The 26,097-nt window shown below is 45.2% G+C and overlaps 1 protein-coding gene across 1 annotated transcript; it reads left to right on the top strand.

Annotated features, from left to right (window-relative positions):
* The first annotated feature begins 23,082 nt into the window (after nt 1-23,082).
* On the top strand, nt 23,083-24,051 carry LOC146349352 (taste receptor type 2 member 9-like). The gene has a single exon (XM_084845395.1). The coding sequence runs from the start codon at nt 23,083-23,085 to the stop codon at nt 24,049-24,051; it is 969 nt and encodes a 322-aa protein (XP_084701521.1).
* The last annotated feature ends 2,046 nt before the right edge of the window (nt 24,052-26,097 follow it).

The following is a 26,097-nucleotide window of genomic DNA, read 5'->3' as shown; positions in this document are numbered from 1 at the left end:
CGAACTGGAGATGTTCACATCATGATTTGTTGACAGGGATGATGTTCTCATGAATCCCCAGCTGGTGGTCACATTTTAAAAGCTTCCCACAATAAAAGGAAAACTGTGCTACATGTGGTCAACTAGTATATACATGGGCTATGCTAAATCTTGCTCCCTGGTTGTTAGTTTCCTACATATGGGGATGACAATTGTGCGAAATCTGGCCCTTTTAAAGCCTTTTAAAGATTTCCCCAGAGCCCCCGGCTCCGCTTGTATTTGTAAGCTGAGCCACAGGCTTTTGCCCAGAATCCGGGCACTTTTCTTGGCTTTTTTTGTCTTAAAGTAATATGTGCAAATTGCAGCCATAATATGCTTAATTTGTGCAAATTGTACCTGCAAATTACAGCTGAAATTAGCATAAATGTCTCTCTAAGAAAGAAAAAACAACAACCAAAAATCTATGCGCTGGCCTGACTTGATCTGCATCGAGCCAGGACAGTTCATGGATAAACAAATCAAAGTATGAGGGCCGAGCTGTGAATGGTTCAGTGAACTTTACCTCCCAGATGGATTCCCCAACATCCCTACCTACATACAGGGAGTGTTTGCACATGGAGGAGCACCCAAAATTTCAGAGCTTACTCTAGAATAAATATTTGAGAAGAGTATGATATTCAAACAAGATGTCAATCAAACACCGCACCCCCTGTTACTAGGGGTTGACCATTTAGAAAAAAAGTTGAGCTCATTGAGTTTCTCTGATTTCCATGTTGAAGGTAGTTCTGCCCCATATTTGTATAGGATGGTGAGCTTTGGGGTGTAGGGCAGAGGTTGAACAAACATTTTCAAATGTACACATAAACTGTGTGTACTTTCTAAATACACACATTTTTTTTCTCCCATTAACTGAAGCACTTTGGTGCATTTTCAAACAAAAAATTATTTTACATGCACGTTTTTCAAATATATGCATTGATCACACAAACTGCAAGCTCAGAAATGCATGGTCCACATGGTGCATTTGAGTCCAGAATGGTGGACAAGATGGACCTTTGGTCTGATCCAGCATGGCTCTTCCTATGAGTTGGCATTTGGTTCTGAGAGGCATGCCTTTCATAAATTCTGGTCAAAACTGAACTGAAGTGAATTGTTCACCCATCTCTCTACTCATTACTTGTTGAAAATGAATATTTGCTAGCTGTTAAGTTCTGTTTTATGGTTAGGTACAAAGCAGAAAAAACAAACAAACATTTGTTTACTCCCCACCACCACCCCTCCACACCACCACCACCACCAAATGGCACTGTGATTTTACAATATAAAAATTATATTCTTTACTGCTGAAGTTAACTTCCACTGTTTGGAAATATGGGTGTAAATTCACTGTTTTGGAAGATAGAAGTGGTGGGGGTGAGTGGGGAAGTGCTGAGGAAGGTAATAAAAGGCAATGAGGCTTACTGATTCTTGACACTTGGGGCATTTGGGGATGATTTCTCAGCAAGCACAAAAACAGCAACGAGACTTTTAAAGGCAACCCTGAAAAAACCTCAAATGCACTTTCTGAAGCAGTCAGGGGGAATTCATTACTCAAATGCCGTGTCTGCTCTGATGATTATCAACGTCACTTGCTAAATGGGCTAAGGGATGGGAACACAGGCAGCTATTTCCTCATAACCTTTTGAGCCATGATTTGGATTATTAACAAAGAGGTCAGAAGGGTGTTAGCATTTGCAAAGATTTCTGTTCCGTCTGCCCCTTTCCGTTTGCTCGCACCAGCAGAAAAGAACTGGCTGTATGACTCTCTATTAGGGATGTACAGATTATGTAAAATCCATCCCATCCCTGTTTCATGGATTGTCAGGTGCCTTTCGTTCCATCGTCCACCCATCAACGAACAGGATTTGTAAAAAAGATTTCGTATTTGCATGAATGTGCAGTTGCACAAATGCACAGTTGTCAAATTCACAAACATGAATATGCGCAAATTTCCCCCAAATGCAAATTTCACACTTTAGCCAATGGAGGAAATTCACATTTGCATATTTTTCTATGATAAATTTTGTGCAAAATTCAGGAAAGTTAGAAAACTGGTCTGCAAGTCCTTGGAATCTGCCCAACAGGGGGAAAGCTGGTCCACTGTGAAATCCACAGGTCAGATTCATGGAAATCTGAACTCATTTGGTTCCATTGATGATTTTTCCAACATCCCTACTGTCTATGCTGTAGCTTGTTTGGGGTAATGCTCTTACGAACACCCAGTAAAAAAAAAAGGGGGGGGTTAGAAGTAGGGATATATGAGAAATTTGTTTCAGTTCATTTTTGGTCAGGATCTACCCAGCTCACACCTTCTGGATAAAACATGGACTTGGACACTATTTGTGGTCAACATCTGTACGTTTCTGAGCTTCCAGTGTGATTTGTGGACCAAAAGAAAAGCATATGGCATCATGCGTACATTTGAAAAATGTGCATGAAAAATTATGCTTTTTTGAAAAATGCACACAACTATGCTTTAATCAGCAGGAGAAGAATGTGTACATTTCAAATATGTGCACAACTGATGCGTACATTTGGAAAGAAAATGTGAACAAATATATGGAAGAATTTTCATTTGAAAAGGAAAATAAAAGCTCACAGTCCAATATGGACTCTAGTTGGAACAAGCTTCCTGATGGAATTTAGAGAACTTCCGTGAGCTTGAGTTTTGCTGATTCTCACATCCCTAGTTGGAAGCCTTCTTACAACTAGCACAAAGCTTCTTCTGGTTCCTGCCTGAGCTTAACAGACTGAGCAACCTAGGGAATAGAGCTTTTCAGGGATGCCCCAAAATGACTCAGAAGGTGCTTCGTGGCTTCCAAGATGGGCCCGATTTGCTTCAGGCTGATTTGGAGGAGGGGCAATCAACCTCGGCCCTGACCCAGAAGTGGGATTGGGAAGGCCAAATCCCACTGCACCCTGCCTTCCCATTGCCCACCCCACAAACCCCCAATCCCCCCCACAAACATGGGCTACCACCTCTGCCACATCCATGGCCTCCACCTCTGCTGCTGCTGCCACAGCTATCACTGCCAATGCCATCATCGCTACCGCCACCCGCCGCTGCCAGTTCCTGAGCCCCAGACATGTGCTGGCTCTTGTTGCAGGGGGGTGGTGTTTTTAAATTGGCAACCCCCTGCAACAAGAGCTCTTGCACATCCAGGGCTCAGGAGCTGAAGGAGGCAGTGGGCAGTGGCAGCGATGATGGTGACACCAATAGTGGCAGCGGTGATGGCGGAGGCGGTGGTGGAGGCAGAGGTGGTTATGGAGGCAGTAGCGATGGTGGTGGCAGCAGTGGAGGTGGTGGTGGCGGTGGCAGCAATGATGATGGGGACTCCTCCTGTGATGGCTCAGGGAAGGAACTGGAGGTGCTGGCGCAGCTGATCCGGGGTGCTGAAATTCCAAAGAGCACCAAAGCACTTTGGAGTGCCTCTGACCCAGTTTGGCTTGGTTCATGCCCTCTCTGTTTCACCTCAGAAGGGGCCTGATGTGGCCTGAAGCGACCCGCTTCGACTCAGGGTTCCGGCCTTGGGCCAAAGCAGTGCACAGCCCTGCTAGGGAGGGGAGATGGGTGGGCACACAAGCCCCACCTACAATATCCCCACATGGCTTTAGAGATCTTAGACCATTTAGTGTGATGATCTCAAAGGGGGTTGTAAGCCCATTCTGTTGCATGGGCTGACGACTAGGGATGGGAGAATCAGTGAGGTCTGTGCTCATCATGATTCCACTTCAAAGCTTGGCGGTCCTCATTCCCATTCCCAGCTGTGAGTTTCCCTACCTGCATTTGAATGGGAGAAGTATGCATTTGGTTGTGCATTTTAAGTGCACACCCAAATATGTAATTTCCCCCATTGACTGAAGTGCTAAGATGCACATTTTCTCAAAGTTCTCATTTTTCTAATGTATGCATTTTGCTAATGAGCACTGCAAGCTTGGGAAGCTGTGAGCTTTGCCCACAAAATGCACTCACATTCAGGGATGCAAATGGGGCAAGTTCTGATCTTCAGGGAATGGAAACAAAATTGTCATATGTCCATACTTACACCCCTACCTGAGATTGTGAATCCTGATAGGCTGGTTGCACTTACACCCATCGTTCCTATCTTCATGCACACAAAGATATCTAAAGCAGCCAGGTTGTGGGACATTGGGGGCAGGCCTTGTCTGGGCACCTATATACCCTCCCTGGTTTAGTGGATGGACAAATCTGTCAATTTCAGTTCCTCACAGTTCCTTGTTTTTCCCATCTTACAGGCAGTTCATCCTGAACTTAGAGAATTCTTCCAATCTTACAATCAAAATTGTTTTTTTTAAGACATTTATAAAATGCGATCAGCAGGATGTGCCCATAGACTTATACGCAAAATAGAGTGGTGAATCTTGTGTATAAGTCTATGAGCACATCCCCCCAATCGCCATTTTTTTTTTTTTAAAAAAAAAGACTTTTTTTTTTAAAGGCAATCGGCAGGGACAGGGAGGAGGCAAATGGCTCTGGAATCTGAGCAGAGTGGAATCGCTCTGGAGGATTCCAGGGGGAGGAACGGATCTCCCCCCCCATGGATTCCCCACCGGAACAGACGGTGGGGAATCTGTACACCCCTACTCAACAGAGATGCTGATCTTCACAGCCTATATAACATCTATCAGTTCTCAGCTAGTATTTATTTATATATTTATTAGATTTATTAGCTGCCCATCTGGCCAGCTACCTGTCCACTCTAGTAGATGCATCAAAATATACCAACCAACCAGACTATTGAAGTTTGCTTGCAGAAAATGTCCATTATATTTACTTTGCACAACACAGTCAGCAAGCTCAAAAAACACACAGGGATGTTCAATCTGCTGCTTCGGGGGGCAATTTTGCAGGGAGGTATACAGACACATTACATTCTGCAGATTAAAACTGTTGGCATGTTAGAGAGAAGGGAATGTGGGTTTGTTATCTTCCATTGTGATTGCTATAAGGCTGAGAAACATATGTTCAGATGCTCAGAGCTGCTCATCTGCCAAATCAGAATTATATTCACAATATGGTTCTCCAAGTAATTCCCTTTCCTGGGGCTACTAAAAAGGTTGTGTAGATGGAAGGAAGATGGGGAAATAAACCAAATTTCTCCCTGTCTGCTAGGTTTCTTGATCGTGCCTGGCTTCTCATGCAAGGCCTCTCATCTGGCTTGGTTCTTTGCTTTGATGGATATGCTGGTTGCTTTGTTACATGATCTAGATGGGCTTTTACCACTCACTCAGCATGCCTGCCACACAACTGCTGAACCACCTGAGCAGCTGGATCTAACACAGAGGAATATAATTTAGGGGCTTTTCTGGCCAAATAGGAGAAACAAGTAAAGCCAGGGCAGCTCTCCAAGCCCAACTAAAACATGGCCTGTATGCCATGCAAAAATTACTCTTTCTTTCTTTCTTTCTTTCTTTCTTTCTTTCTTTCTTTCTTTCATATCCTGCCTTTACACCAAAAATGGTGCTCAAAGCAGCTAACTTTAATAAAATACAGATTAAAAACAAAATCTTAATTCAGACAAGGATGGCAACAGATCCATTAAAACACAATTTAGAACATGGTAGTAAAAGAAATAAACAGCACTCGACCAATTAGCAACCCCTTCAGCAACAGACCAGCTTACATGCCAAAGTCCTGCCTGAACAACAACAACAACAACAACAACAACAACAAGTTGTCTCCCTGCTGGTTGAAGGTAAATGAACACCTGAAATCTGTGGAATGTTGATGTGTACACCACACATGACATCATGTGTAATCCACATGGAAAGGCAGTTAACCAGCAACCGTGATTGCATGATAAAAGCCTTGCACAACAATGCCCTTACAAGGCCGGCCTACCCATGTAGCAGAGTGAGGCACCCACATCACGTGGCGGAGTGGGGAGTTGCTCTGCTCCACTTCCCTCCCCTGCCCCCACCAGGAGGGCCTGCTGCAACAATCTCCAGTGGGTGTTCTGGAGAGCTCCACCAGCTGCCCTCCCACCATGGCATTTGCCAGAATGAGAGAACAGCTGGTGGGGCTCTCTTGAGCAACTGCCCACTCTCCCCTTTCCACATTGTGCATGGCCTGCAGGAATGGCTGCAGAACTCTTGCAAAAGCTCACTCTGTGAACTCCCATGAGACCCCGCTGTCAGGAATGCCCTTGCTGCCTTCTGAAATCCTCAAGTAGCCAGAATCAACACACAGATGATAGGGCTCTTTTCCAAGGCTTTATTTCCATTCAACCTAATGACACTTACAGATGCTAATTTCATGAGCCTAATGAGGGAAACTTAAGAGAGCTGCCTACTAGGGGTTTCTAGCCTTGATGAATCAGTTGATCTCCATTTGGAGGTAAAGGCGGGAAGCCTCTGAACTTAAGGGCTAGGAGGCATAAGTCCACCCCTTTCTCGTGGGGCATTGGGGTGCAGCTATTGACATCATGCCAAGCAGGCTGAGCATCTCCTTTCGGCGCCCTCCATCTTCTGCTTGTCTCTACACCAGCGCCTAGCATCCCAAAGCTCCATTTGTCCCTCCCCCTGCCTGCCAGGGTGGCTACCTTTCTCAGGAATGTGAGCAAGGAGGGACTCTCCCTGCGGCGGCACCTCTGAACAGCGCGTGGGTTCCTCTCCCATGGTTTCTATCTCTTCCACAGAATCAGAACTGCTTTGGGGCTCTATGGGCTCTGATCCAACCCTGACACCCTGCAAGGGCCACGTCTTCCAGCCATGTGGCTCTTCATGCACCAGGCCTGCAACCTTAGATGCAGAGCTGGGAAAGGCAGTGCTCTGCCCAAGGGCCTGGAGAGCTACCACCTCGCACTGTTGACCATACCTAGAAAGATGAACAAATGATCCAACTCAGTCAAGGTCAACTTCATATGTGGGGTTTAATAATAGGCTTAACACACAAGTTTCACACTCCTGTTGTCTTTTGGTTTCTTGTGACGTACCCTGCTAGAACTCTCAAACACAGCAAGACTGCAGTCCTACACTTTTTCCTGGGATTCAGTCCCGTTAAGTTCAACTGGGCTAAGTTCTCAGTCAGCCTTGCCGAACCTGGTGGACTCCAGAGGTTTTGAACTTCAGCTCCCATCAGCCCCAGCCAGCATGGCAAATGGTCAGGAATGTTGGGAGTTGTAGTCCAAAACATCTGGAGAGTGCCAGATTGGGGAAGGCAGTTCTAAGTAGACACATAGAGAATTGCACTGTAAGGCTGCAGCCCTGTGCACACTTTCCTGTGAGTAAGCCTCATTAAAAACAGTAGGGCTCATTTCTGAGTAAACATGGATAAGATTATCGCTTCAGTTGATATCCCCCATGCTTTCTGCATGACAAAGCACTACAATTCTGAGGCTAGCAATCAGGACTAAGTAAACTGGATCCATTAATATACCACATGCTCTTCATCCTAGCTCTTATGATCCTTCAGAAATTATAATACTGTATATTAATGAATTAACTAATTCATTATCAGAGTTCTGGTATGCAGTGTAGTATGCAAGTACTGTACAGGCTTAGTTACTATGGGTACCACTACTGTATCAATAATTTAAAGCACCTTAACCAAATAATATAGGGGGGAAAGCTAAAATATAGGTGAAAAGACTTAGGTGCCAAACTAGTGCTGTTACTTAGGGTTAAAGTAGACACAACGCAGCAGATACTGCATTAGGATCTCCTGGATATGGATGCTTTGCTGCAAAGGTGTATACGGTAGGCCTGCATTTACTAGGGAAGTGCGAAACCACCTGGGTCTGGCCTGGGGGATGTCTATTGCAGGGAAATCTGGCCCTCTTGGGGCTTGATGGATTTCCCCAGAGCCCCAGCCCAGTTTGTGGATGTTGCATCTGTAATTTGCTCAAGATAAGCACATTGCTTACACAATTTGCATTTCTTGCCATTTTTAAAGGGAAAAAATAGATGGAACTCACAAACAGCACACGACACAACCCTTCTCCTGTCCCTGCCAGTGCCAAGCAGGGAGAGAGGGCCTTCTGTGGATTCCTAAGAATCCACCCTCATTTAAATCCATTGAGGATTTCTCCAACATCCCTACTATCTAGCACTGTGGATGGTGAGTAGACATCATATTTGTTAGTACCAGCAAGTAGCTGTTCTGACTATTTCTACCATAGGGCAGAACTACATGTTACCTGAAGCTCTGCACTTTTCTTTGGGAACATTTTTTTTAAAAACACAAAACGCAACACAACTAGGGATGTACAGACTGTATAAAAGCCGCTCCGTCTGTGTTTTGCAGATTGTCATGTGCCTTTCGTTCCATCGTCCACCCATGGACGGATGCGAATATTTTTTTCCTCGTCACGTGGAAAAATATGCAAATAATGACATAAGAGGTTTCATAAGTATTTACATAATTTACCTTAGTACATAACATTTAGCGTACTGTCCCCCATTCCATTCAACTTTTCCTCAGCAGAAACGTGCATATTGTCCTATGAATAGATATGTGTAAATTTTGGGAAAGTAAAAAAAATCATCCAAAAGTCCACGGACTCCGTGCGGCCTGAGGGGGCCACTCCTCAGTGGATTCCACAGGTCAGACTCTTAGAAATCCAAGCTCATTTTAGTCTATCTCTAATCTCTCTAACATCTACCACAACATCTGAGGCTGCAGTTTGAAGTGGAAGACTGCTACAGGGAGAGAGAGGCTTCTTATCCCTATATCTTATAATCTTAGTGGGCTTGTTTTTATTGAAAATAGCTCCCCTCCCAGTTGCTTTTCCACCCTACTAGGGGAAATATGAATGCTCCAGTTCCGAATGGCCAGGCTTTTTAACTCACTGCAGTAGAATGGGCATTCCTTTCATGGAATCTCTGGACTGGATCACTTCTCTGTGCTTGATGTTCTTTCCACAGACATCAGATGTCTATCCCCCCAAGTGCCGTGATATCAGGAATGCTCTGCTGGGCTTCTAGCATTCCAAATATTGACTATTTGCTCACCTCATTGTGTTAGATACCCTCTTAATACTGAGTGCTAAAATGAGGTTGCAGAGGATAAGAGGAATGGAAAGTGGAAACTCAGTAGTCAACGACGCAAAGACAGTACTAATTGAGTGAAACAGCCTGGAACAAAAACAAAAGCTTGGATCCAGACTTAGTCATACTTAGAGTAGACCCATTCAAATTAATGGGGCATATGTTAGTCCTGACTAACCTAACATAATAACATATTAAATAGAGATCTGAGAACCCACCCCTGTCTGGGTTCTCTAGGTGTCCGCCTATCCCCTGCCCCCACTCACTGGTCCCGGGACCACTCTCGAACCCCCCAAGCTCAGCGAGCAGCCTGCACTCACCCTCATGACCTCATCGAGCTCTGTGGATGCCATTCTTTGAAAAATAAAATGGCAATCACAAAAATGCACATCTTTGCATATGCAAGATGCACATTTTGTGAATGCACATATTTGCACATGCATGAAAATGTGCATTTTCACAGGAATGTGCATTTCCATGCATGCACAAATATGCACATTAGCAAAATGCACATTTTTGAGATCGCAATGTTATTTTTCGAAAAACGGTGACTGCAGAGCTCAATGAGGCCGCCAGGGTGAATGCAGGCTGCTCGCTGAGCACGGGCGAGGGAGGCAGGGGCTTAACGAGTGGGGCTCCGGGGTGTGAGCAGTGGGGGTTCTGCCAGATTTCTGGATGGAATCAGGCGCCTGCACCATCCCTAGTAATAAACCAGTGGATCAGTGATGGAATTCTTTAGCCGTGTGTGTGTGTGTGTGCATGTACGAGAGAGAGAGAGAGAGAGGGAGGGAGAGGGAGAGAGAAATAGTGCAGCAGAAAGTGGTCATGAAATGTACACACCTTTGGATAAATTAATACTGGCTTACAGCAGTGGTTTTCAAACTTCCTTCTTCGGGGAACCAGTTTCTGTACTTGGCTCCTAAGGAGCTCCTGCACATGAAGTCCAAAGCATAGTAGAGCAGGAGTCCCCAACCTTTTTGGGCTGGTGGGCACATTTCAAATTTTAAGTGTATGTTGCTTTCACAAAATGGCTGATATTGTGGGTGTGGCCAGTCCCAAAACACCCATTCCCTGGAAGCTTAAGCTCATGAGGTTAAAAGAAAACTAGATTCCCCAAGAACCTGAATACAAAGGTACAGGTGGAGTCTGAGGTCCCTCTTTTGAACTCCCAGTTATCTGCTGCAACACCTATGTCACAGAAGGCAAACCAATGAGGCTGAGAGACAGTGAGGGACCTGAGTAGAAGGCAAAGATGGGCTCTGAGCCCCAAATGTCAAATCACTTAATTGCCCCATAAAGCACCACAAAATACACCCCCCTGGGATAATCCCCTGCCCACAGCTCACCTTTCTTTTTTCTGGGTGTGCTTCAAAATGAAGTCCTGAGAAGTGGCAGCCCACCATTCCCCCCCCCCCATAACAATGCCACTGGGGCCCTGGTGCATTCTTGGAAATAAAGGTAGTGCTGGAGGCTGGTGCATTGCTTTGTACTTTATTTGTTCTGAGGCCTCCAAGGTGCAGAGAAAACTATGACATTGCCACCTCCTTGGTACTCTACAGGCCTCAGAGCCTTCAAGTCCTACAGCAGTCTGGGGCTACGGAGTGGCCCGTTTGTGTAGGCCTCTCTGTGCATGCTCCAAGGGTGTCAGCATGCCAATGGGGTGTGACCTCAGCCTGCTTCAGCCAAAGGCCCAGCCAGTCTGTCTGAATATATCTGGGATCGGTCATGATATTTGTTCAGGGTGCCACACTGGTGTTGTGGTGGAATGGAATGCCATCATTCCCCTCCTTCCAGCTATTTGCTTGATAACCATTTAAACAGGAGTAACCACAAGAACTGCATGGCAAAGGGAGCTCTGTATCTGAAGTCCAGTGTAAGGATATCTCACATCCAGTGAGAAGTGCCAGACCTTCAGATGGGAGAGCAGGGGCCTTGCCCATCAAGAGTCAGTGCACGGACAGCAGACTGAGCAGGCATGCAGGCATCCTGGTTAGCATCTTCCCCACTATTGTGAGATGCATTGTATTTCTATTGAAGTTATACTAATGCTTCCTACATTTCCCTCTATACAAATGAATCAACAAATGCAAAGTTTATATGCACATTGGTATCCTCATTCGTCCTCTCTTTTGGGAGATGCGTAAGTGGACACCCTATGCTAATAACACTGCTATAGTGATTGCGACATATGAAAAAAAGAAATCCTAGAAGTAAGGATGTGTGAACCCACCCCGCCCGGATTCTCCGGGGCCCCCCTCCCAACCCCTGCCCCCCCTGTTTGCTGGTCCTTAGAACACACATGAACTGCTCCTGCACTCACCCTGGCAGCCTCATCAAGCTCCCCACTCACCATTTTTAAAAAAAATAAAATGGCATTCGCAAAAATGCACATTTTCATGCATACGCAAATATGCACATTTTTGCACTCCCCATTTCATTTTCGAAAAGTGGCAACTACGGAGTTTGATGAGGCCTCTGGGGTGAGTGCGGGCCATTCGCCAAGCATGGGAAGGGGGCAAATGGCGGCAGGGGCTCAGTGACTGGGGCTCGGGGATCCTTGTGTGTGTGGGGTTCCACTGGATTCCCAGACAGAATCAGGCGCCAATGCCATCCCTACCCAGGAGGTTGTTCTTAAAATACACTTTCTGCAATCAAGAGGGGAGCTTCACAAATGTCGACCCTCACCTTCCTTTACTACAACCATTCTCTTTCTTGTCCCTCCAGTTACCAAATGAGTTTGTTTGCTTCTTTTCATGTGTTGGTTTATGAAGAGCATCCCCCCTACATCAGGGGTGCAGAACCTCAGACTCAATGGGCCACTTCTGTCCCTTTGGGGTCCTCTAGATGGCCCCATCCCTTTGACTGCCCCCTCCCTCTTTCCCTGGCCCTCGTAGTTTGGCAGTTTCCTGGCTTTGTGCAGCTCTGCCTCCATTCTAAAAATTTGAAATGCCTCTCTCAAGGCTTAGTTACTGGCAGTAAGCGCTTTAAGCTAAAACATACTGCCATTTTTGTCGGTTTGCCCTGTCCTGTTTGCCTTTGGCCCAGCCTGTCACTGGGATGCATCCTGCAAGAGCTTCTCCAAAATGGAATTCAGCCTTCTGGCTGCAAGAGGTTAAGGACTCCTGCCCAACAAGAAGTACATGACCTGTATTAGCTGCAACCTGACTGTTCCATGAAGTGCCCTGCTCTGTCTGGCCAGGTCTAGCCTCCATCCATGGAAAACCCTGAAGGTGCTTTTCTTACCATGATTCAGCACGACCTGTCTCGAAGCATAAAATGTCACCATGTCCCCTGAGTGAAGCAGGTCACCAAGGTCTATTGCTCTGACTGATGCAATTAGAGATGTCGATTCCAGGGGCAATGTACAATCACTACCATTTGGGCACAGGAGCAGAAAGGACACAAGGGAGACCTCCGTCACTATAACAACCTGGAGAGCTTGAATAATTCAGCTGGCTTCAAAAACAAACAAACAAACAAACAAACAAAAACTTGTTTATTTATGGAACACCTTAATTACAGCAAAATAAAATCTCCGAGTTACTGAAAGACTTCCCTTTGGAGATGCTTGCTCTTATTGCTTATCAATTATTGAAAGCTGGCTGGATTATTTATTTATTTATTAAAGAAAAGGAAGTCACCCTGGATACAAAGGGTTTTGTAGAGCTCTGAAATAAGAACATGCAGGGCATAAAGCCTTACCTGTCATGCAAAACCATTTGCCCTTTTTCTTGTTCCCCTACCTCCAAATCACCAAAAATGTGAGCAGGGGATACTTACAGGAGGGTAACAGGTTTGCAAAATGTATTCCCTTCTGCTCAACCCTAGTAATATGCAATTGTAAAAGGGTAAAGGTAAAGGTGTCCCCAACCAGTCGTGTCCGACTCTAGGGTGCGGTGCTCATCCCCGTTTCTAAGCCGAAGAGCCAGCGCTGTCCGAAGACGCTTCCGTGGTCATGTGGCCGGCATGACTGAACACCGAGGTGCACGGAACACTGTTACCTTTCCTGCCGAGGCGGTACCTATTTATCTACTTGCAATTTCTTGCTTTCGAATTGCTAGGTTGGCAGGAGCTGGGACTGAAGACGGGAGCTCACTCCATCATGTGGCACTCGGGTCTCGAACTGCTGTCCTGCCAACCTTCCGGTCTGCAGTTCAGCATCTTAACCACTAAGCCACCGCGGCCCTCTCATTGTATTTGAATATAATTGATTGCTCCATTCAAAGGCAGTTGACTTACCATTGCTATAACTGACTGACAACCCTATAACTCATAAGCAGACAGACAATTACTTGTCCATGTCCATTGTGAGCATCATGGCTGACTGAACATCTGGATTCTTGTTTCCCCAAGGCAGTACAACACTTGATCCAGTGTTGCTCCTTCGGCATGTCTGATTTGGCTTTTTGTTATTATTCCCAGTGCAAACATTGCAGAATTGTAACTATATGTAAGTGCCTTGAATAAAACAGCATGTTTCAGAAATGTTTTCATGGAGACATGAAACAAATGAGAAGAAAACTGCAATGCGCTATGCAGTGGACTGTGCTAATAAGCTATTTGCATATAATAGGAAAGGAAGTGCAATAGTCCAGCCTTTTAAAGTCCAGCCAGACCATGTGCAATAGCAAGCGGTTTAACATTTTTCTGGTAAATAAACATAAGCAACATAAACAAACAAACAAACAAACAACATAAAAAAAACATAAGCTGGGAAAGACTGAAGGCAAAAGGAGAAGGGGACGGCATAGGATGAGATGGCTAGATAGCATCACCGATGCAATGAATATGAACTTGAGCACACTCCAGGAGAGAGCGCAGGACAGGAAGGCCTGGCGTGCTATGGTCCATGGGGTCACAAAGAGTCGGACACGACTGAATGACTGAACAACAACAAAACATAAGCAAAAGCAACCTGATTGGCAGTAGAGGTGCTGGCAAAGTTCTCCAGTTCAGGCTCAAATAAAACCTTTGGGGGCCCAGGAACCTAGGTCAAAATGAGTAGGGGTGGACGAAAGTCACTTACCTGTCCTCGAAGGCCGTTCGCGGTGGGGGGGAGCGCTTCGCTGCTCCCCCCGTGAAGTTAAGGCCGGGGGGGGAGGCTTCCCGCCTCGCCCGGCCGAAATTCAGGCCGGGGGGGAGGCGCCTCGCCTCGCCTCACCCGGCCACGAACGCGAAAGTAAAAAAAAACAAAAAAAAACGCCCCCTGATAGGCTACGTGACGATTCACGTAGCCTATCACGGCTAGATCTGCAAAGTCAGCCGTGATAGGCTACATGAATCATCACGTAGCCTATCACGGGTGACTTAAAAAAAAAAAAAGTGTACGGATAATGGCGGCCCCCATAGGGAGCTGCCATTCGCGTTCCTTATTTAGTGGCTGTAGTCTACGTAAATGTTTACGTAGACTACGGCGAAAATAAGGGCAATGCAAATAGCGTTGCCCTTATTTTCGCCATAGTCTACGTAAACATTTACGTAGACTACAGCGACCAAATAAGGAACGGGAATGGAGGCTTCCTATGGGGGCCGCCATTATCCGTACACTCTTTTTTTTTTTTTTAAGTCACCCATGATAGGCTACGTGACGATTCACGTAGCCTATCACGGCTGACTTTGCAAATCTAGCCGTGATAGGCTACGTGAATCGTCACGTGGCATATCAGGGGGCATTTTTTTTTTCTTTCATTACAATGGCGGCGGCGTTCGGGGGGGCCCAACGCGTTGGCGCTCGGCCCCCCGAAGTTTCGGGGAGAAATTCTCCGCCATCCCTAAAAATGAGAGATAAGCTTTATGTGCCCCAAACATGTTCTCTGACCCAGATAAAAATCAAGCCATAGAAGGATTCAAGTATCTCCCATGCCCAACCAGCCCTGCCCCCTGCCCCCGCCATCAAAAGCATCCCCTTCCATTATCTACATTAGCAGGATCCCTTAGGAGTAGGAGTGCACGAAAGCCACTTACCTGGTCTCGCAGCTTTTCGCGGTGGGGGGAAGGCGCTTCGCTGCTCTCCCCACGAAGTTCAGGCCGGGGGGGGAGGCTTCCCGCCTCACCCGGCCGAAATTCAGGCTGGGGAGGACGCGCCTTGCCTCACCCGGCCGCGAAATAAAAAGTTAAAAAAAAAACGCCCCCGTGATAGGCTACGTGATGATTAACGTAGCCTATCACGGCTAGATCTGCAAAGTCAGCCGTGATAGGCTACGTCAATCGCCACGTAGCCTATCACGGGTGACTTTAAAAAAAAAAAAAGCGCGTACACAAATGGCGGCCCCCATAGGGAGCTGCCATTCGCGTTCCTTATTTGGTCGCTGTAGTCTACGTAAACCTTTACGTAGACTACGGCGAAAATAAGGGCAATGCAAATAGCGTTGCCCTTATTTTCACCATAGTCTACATAATCTTTACATAGACTACAGTGACCAAATAAGGTCCCGCCGGGAGGGACATTCGGGAAAGGTAAGTCCCGTCCCGGGGGTGTGTGTGTGCGGGGTGTGGGGGGGGGGTGCGGAGAATTTCTCCCCGAAACTTGTTCGGGGGGGCCGAACACGTTGGCGCTCGGTCCCCCAAAGTTTCGGGGAGAAATTCTCCGCCATCCCTACTTAGGAGAAGTATATCTTCAGAGTCCCTGCACCCTTGAATTTGGTTATCCACTGCAATGGGACACTACAGATGTAAGAGGGAGGGGAGAATCAAAACAAAAGCAACATCCCTACTCTCTCCTCCATTTATGCCTTTCCTGCAGCTCCTACCATCACTCATGTTCATAGGGAAAGGGAACCAGTGTTTGGGGGTGGACGGAAGCATTTGAAGTTAGTGGTGAGGGGAGCATCTTCCTGAGCCCTTGGATTGGCTCATGATTTTTTCCCCCAAGTTTTTCTTCTTCTGGAAAACTGGGAAAAGTCATTGGCCAATTGGAGGAGAGCTACAGAGAGCTCACTGATCTCCACCTTGAAGCTGGAAAAAGATGCACTCGTACTAGAATATGAACTACATAATTCAGAAAATCCTATCCTGGTGAAAATTACACATTTGCTTCATGGGATAAATACCCTGAATGCTTGTGGTGACTTTTTGGTGAAGTTGAAATATTGGTGGTAATAACAGAGAAGTTTGGGTTTGTTTGTTTGTTTCAATTCCTTAGTAATCATTTCTCAGAAAAGAGACCTAGATGCTTCATTTGTTGTCCTTGAGGATGCAAATCCAAGAAGGATTTCATTAGTGAGTGTTCAGATTACTTGTGCACACAGTATTTACATAAATCTCATCTGTGGTGTTGTGTACGGATTGCCGGCTGGGATTTTGCATAGCATTGTCCAGTGTTTCATTGAAATTGTTTTCCTGTGTTTTGTATGGAGAATAGGTGAGAGAATGCTCCTGTGAGGAGAAAGCTGTTATCTAAGCTATTCATTTTTGCAAAGTATTTTTTAGGGAAGCAGAATCTCATAACTGAGAAAGCAAAACCTAGCCATGGCGAGAGTGGTAATTTATCAGAAGCACTCAAAAACTCATTTCAAAGTAAGCAAACAAAACAGAACAGGGCAAAACAATCAGGCACTGGTTGCTTAGAGATGTTTGCCACCTTATGTTTCCTGATTTCTTTCTTAGGCTGTGAGTGGAGGTTTCTCGAGGACTGGAAAGTTAGCCATAGCTCAGTGGTAGAGCACATGCTCTGCATACAGAAGGTCCAAGATTCAATTAGTGGTGCATCCCATTTCATAATTAATTGGCTTGTTGGTTGAAACTCATCTGTTCATAATGCTCACCGTGGTAGCAGGCCTGGATCGATGTCTTATGAATTGACTAATAAGTTCAGAAGTGATTGTGAGTTTCAGAGCATGCACAGTAAAGTAGTACAGAGCTTCCTTTCCTAAGTCATCCTACCACCTGGACCATCCAAAACTTACTTGAAGCAGTCTCATTAGCTGCTTCCTTCATCATAATTTCTGCTGCTGCCACAGCTCTGGCTCCAAGGAGGAGGAGGACTTTATGAGTTCATCTTTATCCCGGCAATCAGTGATGGTAAGTAAACATCACATCACATCATCACGCAGGCAGGCCATGTGAAAACAACCAATCAGAAAGGAGGCACATCATGTAGTGATGCACGACATAGTGTTTCACTATGCGATTCTAAACCACTCCTCCCAAGATGCATCTTGATATTGTGTGTGTGTGCAAAAAGTAATATACAAAGTATGAGACTCCATATCAAAGGAGAACTTTCATCTGAGTTCACATGGACTAGAGATGGCAGACGAATTTTCCATCGATTCAGATGAGTTTAGATTTCTATGAATCTCACCCGTGAATTCTGCAGCAGACTGGCTTTTTCTGAGTCTCATGAACTCCACAGACTTGCGGGCCAATAGCCAGACTTGCGGGCTATTGAACATTAGCACTCATGTGCAGTTGTGCAAGTGGAACAAAATTCTCCAACATACCTAAAAGAAATCTGAATCCATCAATGAATGGACGATGGAATGGAAGAAGCCTGACCATCTGGGAAACACAGAGATAATGGATTTAACAAAATCTGTACATCCTGAACATGGACAAATGTGTACTCCAAATACAAATACAAATGTGTATTCCAAGTAAATAATAAACTATCTCTGGGTAAGTTTGCCCATCACTTGATTCAGTCTCCAGATGCTCCAGTACACTTATTCCAGAGACCTTGGAGAGGTGTTGTCAGTCGGAGTAGGCAATACCAACATAGAGTGGGGATGAGTGAGAATTTAACTTAGGGTGCTCAGCTATGTAAGCTCGCCATCTCAAATTGTAGTGAGCAGAATCGATTTTGTTCCCACCCCCAGCTGCAGTGCCATCCCTCCTCCCTTAAGGCTCAGTGCACAGCAGCCTGAAGAGGACTCCCACAAAACAGGCGGGCCCTCCTAGAAGGTATCATTGATGAGAGCAAATGTTACATAGAGCATCTTTTTCAATGGAGGAATTATGCACCAAGCAACAAGCCACATGATTCCCCAGCATTGCAAGAAATGATGTTCTGCTTGCCATTTCTGATGGGCTGAGAAGTTCTCAGCAAGCCCCTACCCCCCGCCCCCATCATCCACCAGCTGCTCCTCATCCACTTTCCCCCAGGTGAGATGTGGTGGTGGGGAGGGTTGTCTTGGGAGATGGGATAATAATAATGCCTATCATTTGTGTAGCACTTTCAAAGTTCTCCACATGCATTATGTAGTGACATACATTATGACAATCCTGTATGGTTAGTAAATCAGTATTATTTCCCTCCATCCAGCAGATGGGGTGGAGGCCAGTCGGAACTGAGGCTGAGAGGAAGTGGTTTGCCTATGGCCACCTAGTGAGGTCCTGGCAGACATGAGATAAAAACTGAGGATTTCTTGATTTGGAGTTATGGTTATTAGCCGTGATGTTCTACTGGATAGTCCCCTTGAGGCTTCCTGAGCATTCAGCTTTAATGTTCATGGGGCACAAATGCTTTTCAGGAGGAGCACAAAGCCATCTTCAGACTTCATGGAATGATCATCACATTATATAAAGTGGCTTCAGATGTCGACATTCATGATATCCTGCAAGCTTTTGACCCATGATATCCTGATGAGCAAACTAGCTCAAAGTGGGCTAGATGAAACAACGATCCAGTGGATCCACCATTGGCTACAGAATTGGGCTCAAAGAGTGCTTATCAATGGGACCTTCTCAAACTGGGGAGAGGTAATGAATGGGGTACCACAGGGCTCAGTCCTGGGCCCAGTGCTCTTCAATATTTTTATGAATGACTTCGAGGAGGAGGTTCAGGGAATGCTGATCAAATTTGCAGATGACACAAAATTGGGTGGGATAGCTAATACTTTGGAAGACAGAAACAAAATTCAAAGTGATCTTGATAGACTGGAGTGCTGGGCAGAAAACAACAGAATGACATTTAATAGGGATAAATGCCAAGTTCTGCACCTAGGAAAAATAAGCCAAATGCACAGTTACAAGATGGGGGATACGTGGCTCAACAACACTACAAGCGAGAAGGATCTTGGAATTGTTGTCTGTCACAAGCTGAATATGAGCCAACCATGTGATGTGGCTGCAAAAAAGGCAAATGCTCTTTTGGGCTGCATTCATAGAAGCATAGCTTCCAAATCGCGGGAAGTACTAGTTCCCCTCTACTCAGCACTGGTGAGGCCTCATCTGGAGTACTGTGTCCAGTTCTGGGCACCACACTTTAAGAAGGATGCAGACAAACTGGAGAGGGTTCAGAGCCGGGCAACAAAGATTATCGGGGACTGGAAACAAAGCCCTATGAGGAGAGACTGAAAGAACTGGGCACACTTAGCCTTGAGAAGCGAAGACTGAGGGGAGATATGATAGCGTTCTTCAAGGACTTGAAAGGTTGTCACAGAGAGGAAGGCCAGCATCTCTTCTCGATCAACCCACAGGACACGGAATAATGGGCTCAAGTGACAGGAAGCCAGATTCTGGCTGAACATCAGGAAAAACGTCCTGACTGTTAGAGCAATACGACAGTGGAACCAATTCCCTAGGGAGGTGGTGGGCTCTCCCAGACTGGAGGCATTCAAGATGAGGCTGGACAGCCATCTGTCAGGGATGCTCTGACTTGGATTCCTGCATTGATCAGGGGGTTGGACTCAATGGCCTTGTAGGCCCCTTCTACAGGTACTGGCTGTGCCTCAGGCTCATTTCCTCTAATGGTGTTAGCATGAGTGCACATTAGTGCTAATTCCCATTCGTGCAAGTGCACATTAGTGTAAAGGTTAATTATCACAAAGCATGAATTTGTGTAGATCTCCACCCAAAAGCTTAAAAAAAAAAAAAATGGTCCTCAAGTCCGCAGAATCCATGCAACTCGGGAAAAGCCAGTTGACAGAGAAACCTATGGGTCAGATTCATAGAAATCTGAGCTCATTTGAATCCATTAGAAATTACTCCGATATCCCTAGTTGCCACCTCTTTTTCTCTGTCAGGCTCCTCGTTTTTAATAACTGTATGGCAGGCACGTATAACATGGTCGTGTTAGGAATAGCTACACCTATTGAATCTAGCTGGTGCAGATAGGTGAAAATTTTGTTTCAGTTTCTCATGAGAGAATGAATTTGAGATGTTAATAGGGATGTATGAGAATTCTGTTTGGGGGGTGAAATCCCCCCCCCCACTTGGGAAATGATGAAAATTGACAAGTTATTTGACAACTATAGAATATGGTTCTGCTGGACTAAACAGAGTAGTGTGTGTGAAACTGACAAGGATATTATTACGAGGGGAATATGCCTCTGCGGGGTACACAGCAGACAGGCAGAGCTGTGATCGTGCTCATGTGTGCAAGATCACTGATTAAAAAAAAGTATTAAAAATTATGAGCCCATTTGTGCAAATTTTAGAGACCCCCCAAAAGGGGGTGGTGCTGGAGAAGACTCTTACAAGTCCCCTGGACTGCAAGGAGGTCAAATCAGTCCATCCTCAAGGAAATCAACCCTGAGTGCTCATTGGAAGGACAGATACTGAAGCTGAAGCTCAAATATTTTGGCCACCTAATGCGAAGAGAAAACTCCCTGGAAAAGACCCTGATGCTGGGAAAGACTGAAGGCAAAAGGAGAAGGGGACGGCAGAGGATGAGATGGCTAGATAGCATCACCGATGCAATGAATATGAACTTGAGCACACTCCGGGAGAGAGCACAGGACAGGAAGGCCTGGCGTGCTATGGTCCATGGGGTCACGAAGAGTCGGACACGACTGAACGACTGAACAACAACAAAAAGGGGGTGGGTAGTGGGTGGGAAAGAACCTATTTCCACAAATCACAATTTGTGCAAATTATGCCCCCCCAACATGCCAATTCAATGTGTGCAAAAAAAAAAAAAAAAAGTGAACGTTTCTAGAAAAAGAAAAAAAATCTGCTACAGTCTGCCGCTGCTTATCAGAATGGAAACACTGTGAAAGCCCATCCGGCTTAAATGGAATGGAATTTCCAGCGCCACAGTTCAAATGTTAACCACTCAACATTTGGCTGGGGGCTGGACTTGATGGTCTTATAGGCCCCTTCCAACCCTATGAAATGCATGAGAAAGGAAAACTGACAGGTTTGGCCATCCCTAGATAATGTCTAGCAGGGCAAGGAGCACATTCAGAGACAAGGTTGTTGGGACTGCAAGGGAGTTATCCAGCCAGTTAGCTAGAGTGGAAGCATGAATTGTTTAGAAGAGATGTTGCACTAGGAACTTCTAAACAGCAGAAACACCTTATAGTTGGCCCTGAGGTCCCACCCATTGCTGGTGAGTTTGTGGGGTCAATCTGAAGCCTCACCCCTTCCTGGTGCACACATGGGACCTATCCTGGTCACATTTAGGTCAACAGTGCTAGGAACAGGAGGGCTCCACTTTGCAACACAGGCACTCAACTTTCTATTGTTGTCTTTCAGTCAGACCTGATGGCATCTTTGTCCTGGGATTTGTGTGTGGTGGGGAGACATGTCCTACATTGGGAGGTGTGTCGAAACTTGAGTCAATGGGCACACAGTTATATCCCAAGATTCAGCAGGGAACAAGCCTGGAATGTCCACTGTGGTGGATCCTCCAGGGTACCCACTAGGGTGTGTTGACTCTTTGTGTAGCCTTTCACATGAAAAAAAAGCAGGGATGTAAATGGCATCCAGGATGCCATTTGCGGCTGTAAAGGTCTTAGTTTATGCTAAATGCAGCCATTTACGGCTGCATTTACCTTAAACTATGACATTTATGGCCACAAATGGTGTCCTGGACACCATTTGCGTCCGCAGTCAATACCCCATAGCCAGTGATACAGCATGGTGGCCATATTGCTGGTGCTTCAGAGCTGGCCAGCCACTCTGCAGAATCTTCGTGGAGCAGAGCTGGCCGAAGAGGATTCTGGGGGGAGGAACAGATTGCCTCCCCGCCATGGATGGATTCCCCACGGAGTGGCAGATATGGAATCCGCCCATGCCTACTCCTCATAGGGCTTTGTTTCCAGTCCCCTGATTATCTCCCTTGCCCTCCTCTGAACCCTCTCCAGTTTGTCTGCATCCTTCTTAAAATACAGTGCCCAGAACTGGACACAGTACTCCAGATGAGGCCTAACCAGTGCTGAGTAGATGTCCATTCTTAGTTTGGCTTTGGGAAATGATGGGACAGGACACAGCCAGGGCAGGATGGGATAAATAAATTGTCCTTAAATGATTTGCTCCCCCCTTACCACTTGTTTTTACCTCTGAAGAATGAATGTCTTGCTGATAGGGATGTGCGAGAACATTGTTGTTGCTTGCCAAACATGTGAGCCTGCCCTATTCGAAGCTCTAAACATGAGCATCAGCAGGAGACCCCTGAAAATAGTCACAAGTTGTGACACATGTGCTCACATCCATCTCTTCCCAGTTCCCAGTTGGATTTGCAGACATTTCCTAATTTGCACAAATTTCCCCCGTAGACTGAATCAGTTCCTCTCTAGTCTAGGGTAGAAATGTATGCCAATTAGGGGATTTGCATAAACTTTGGGAGATACGTGCAAACCTCCCATTCTATCACTGCTCGATTTGCAGAAGTTTCCCATTTGCGCAGAGCGAGATGTGATCACAAGTGCAAATGAGAATCAGGCATGAGATAAGTGGCAACGCAATGTTCGGAAAATCCTAGCAATTTTGAACACTGTTTGTTTGCCGTTCCCACTTGCTCATAGCCTAAGCCTAAGTGGGATACAGCCCTGCCTTTGGGAAGCTTGTGACAGTCTAGAGATCCATAATGTCACATGTACATGATTTTGATATTAGTAATCAGGATGATCGAAAAAATAACTCATCATGGTACCTGATAGTAGGTACACACACAGGTATGGAAAAGAGCATGCAAATGTTCTGAGCAGGATGTATGCCTAGCCATATAATGTTTATGTTACCAGGAATGATCCTAGGTTAAATCTATATAATATTTCTAGCTCCCCTGGATAAAAGACAGAGAGATGTGTGGTGCATTAGCCACATATCATCTGCTGGCCAGAACACTGGAAGTTTCCCACCAGCTTCTGCTTGCTCACAAATTGAGGGAAGATGTTGAAACTGGATCCTCTCAGTTTGCTCTATCTAATTATCATCGCAGCTGTGGTTGTTGTCGGGCTGATGGGTAACGGTTTCATCACCATTGCAAATGGCTATGACTGGATCAGGAGCAAAACGTTGTCATCATCTGACATGATCCTGATGGCACTGAGTCTGTCCCGACTTCTTTTTCTTGGGTTGACTCTGAGCGTCCATTGTTTTTTCTTCATCGATCTGAACAAACCAAAATATTTGACGAGGCCCATTGTTTTCCTCTGGGCATTTTTCAATGCTCTCAGCACCTGGGTGGCTACGTGCCTTGCCGTCTTTTACTGTATGAAAATCATCAACTTCACCCATCCATTCCTTGTGAAGATGAAGCTAAGCATTTCTGGGATGGTTCCCCAGCTGCTCCTAGGATCTGTGTTGACTTCCTTGGTTACCTCTCTTCCTTTTATCTGCATAGAAAATTGCTACTATTGTTGTAATAGAACAAGGATTCCTCTGAATGGCAGCAACGAGACATGCCAAGTTCAGATTCCCCGGGCTCCATTATCTCCTCTTCTATACATTGCAGGGACATCTCCATCTTTTATTATATTTTTAATTTGTTCGGTCTTCTTGATTCACTCCCTTCTGCATCATGTTAAGAAGCTACAGCAGAACACAGAAGGTTTTAGAGATCAGAGGATGGATGTCCACATGAGAGCTGTTAAGACCTTCATTTCATTCCTCATCTTGTACAGTGCCACCTTTGGATCCATGATCTCAATGACATTGTTCCCCAGCCCAGTGGGAATCGCCATATCCAAAGTTGTGATTACTGCATACCATTCAGGACATGCCATTATTTTAGTTGTCACAAATACCAAACTGAAGGAGGCATTAGGCAAGACTCTGTGTGATACCATGGGGCACTATATGAGGAAAACAACTTCATCTTCCTATCCTAAGACCTCCAAAGGGACTTGCCCTTCTTAGGGATGCATGGACCATCTTGTCAAATTTTGCTACCCTTGTCAAAACCCTTCCCCCTGCTTTTTGCCTCCCTCAATATTATTTGCAAGCTTTTATTGAGCATAATGCTGCATGTTTACATCAACGCTTCACTTTAAGCAAGACTAGGTGGCAACTTGCACATGAGAGGAACTTAGGGATAGACACATCTGCCAATTTCTGTTTCTCTCAGTTTCTCATTTTTCTAATCTTGACTTTGGTTCATCCCAAACTTAAAAAACAAACCAACAAAACCAACAAACAAGCAAACAAAAATGAAGTGAAAATGAATTAAAGGTCCATGAAAATGTATAGGCCTTTTAAATGCATTTTTCCTAATATGTACAGTTGTTGTATGCAATACTCATTTTTTTGCAAGGAATTTTCCTAATATAATGCATTTTAATGTTATTTTTAATTAGGCATTTTGTATGCATTTTTATTGAAAACTCAATTGCAAAAGAGTGTCAGTTCTGAAGGATAACTGAGGTTTGGTTCGCATATTGATTTGGAAGTATGATATTAGATACCATCACATGAGAATGCAAACCAAATGAAATTCTTACTCCTTCCTAGTCGAACAAACCTAGGAAGGGATGAATCCGTCAGTTTCACTTTCTTTCACATTCATTTAAAAACAAAACACCTCAGTTCCATCTATCCTCTTTATGAAGAAGTTTGTGAATTACGGTAAATTTGTCTCAAAAACTATCCAAACAAAATTAACACCCAACTGCACTGGCTAAATTCAGTTGGTATAGCTATTCCCAGCAGGGAGAGGATCATGTTGTAAATGCTTATAGATGTTAAAGATAAAGAGCCTGTCAGAAAGAGAGAGAGAGTTGGAAACTGTAATTCATTAGCACACTTATGGCTGAGCACACAGGGATTCAAATGCAGACTGTAAGGACTTTTAAGCATAGACTTTTAAGACTTTTAGCATAGACTTTAAAGACTTTTAAGCATGGACATTTAATTCATACCCACCTGCAATTGTTAAATTCAGTGGGTATAGCTATTCCCAGCATGGAGAGAATCATGTTGTACCTGCTTATAGCTGTTAAAAGATGAAGAGCCTGTCAGAAAAAAAGAAAGTTGGCAACCATAAGTCATCAACACACTTACAGCTGAACACAAAGGGATTCAAATGCAGACTTTAAAGACTTTTAAGCACTCAAAGCCTTCTGCCTGGATAGATGAAACTGCGGAGCACAAATCTCTGAGTTTGCCTCAAAATATTTTTCTTTTTTGTGGGGTAGGGGAAGTATGGAAACACTTCTTAGACAAGGTAAAACCGAACTTAGGCTTAACATTCCTACCCACCTTATTCTTCAAAGGCAATAGATGAATACAAGGGGCCACACTTTAGGATGCAGACAAATTGGAATGGGGTTCAGGGGATCTCAACAGTGATGGTCAAAGGTATGAAAAACAAGTCCTATGTAGAAAGTTTGAAGGAAATGGGTACATTTAGCCTACAGAAGAAAAGACTGAGGGGCGATGTAATACCACTCTTCAGATATCTGTAGATCGAACAGGCTTATGTCTGGCTTTTGACACCAGCCAGGGCACTGGCTGCACCCCTGTTTCCCAGGAATAATACCAAGCCAAAGGGGAGACCAACTTAGCCCCTCCATTGGCCAGAAAAAAGAGCATCTGCAGGAAGCTTGCTTCCCCGGTCCCTGACAGAAGGAGCACTCGACTGCAACTGATGGTTGGCCTGGAACTGCAGAAGTGAAATGAGAAAGAATGCTTTGGCTCCATCCATTGGACTAAAGAACAAGAGCCTCATTCAAGCAAAAATACCAGCAAGGGAAAATCAGCCTGGCCTAAAGTGTATGTAAATTTCTACTTATAGCTCAACACCTTGTTCTGGCCTTGAAAAACTAATCCCTCTCCTTTTTTTAGTTTGTAACCCTGATGGCAGGGTCTATATCTTTGTGGTGGGGGTGGGGGTTGATGTGAGCTGTTCTGGGAGACAACAATTGTCTGAAAAGTGGCCTAAAAATGCAGTAAATAAATCAATAAATA

Source organism: Heloderma suspectum, chromosome 3 (genome assembly GCF_057233095.1).
Source record: "Heloderma suspectum isolate Gila_16-S chromosome 3, 16-S_ref, whole genome shotgun sequence".
NCBI classification, from domain to species: domain Eukaryota; kingdom Metazoa; phylum Chordata; class Lepidosauria; order Squamata; family Helodermatidae; genus Heloderma; species Heloderma suspectum.
The sequence above is the reverse complement of the archived record's forward strand: the minus strand, read 5'-3'. Positions and strand labels throughout refer to the sequence as shown.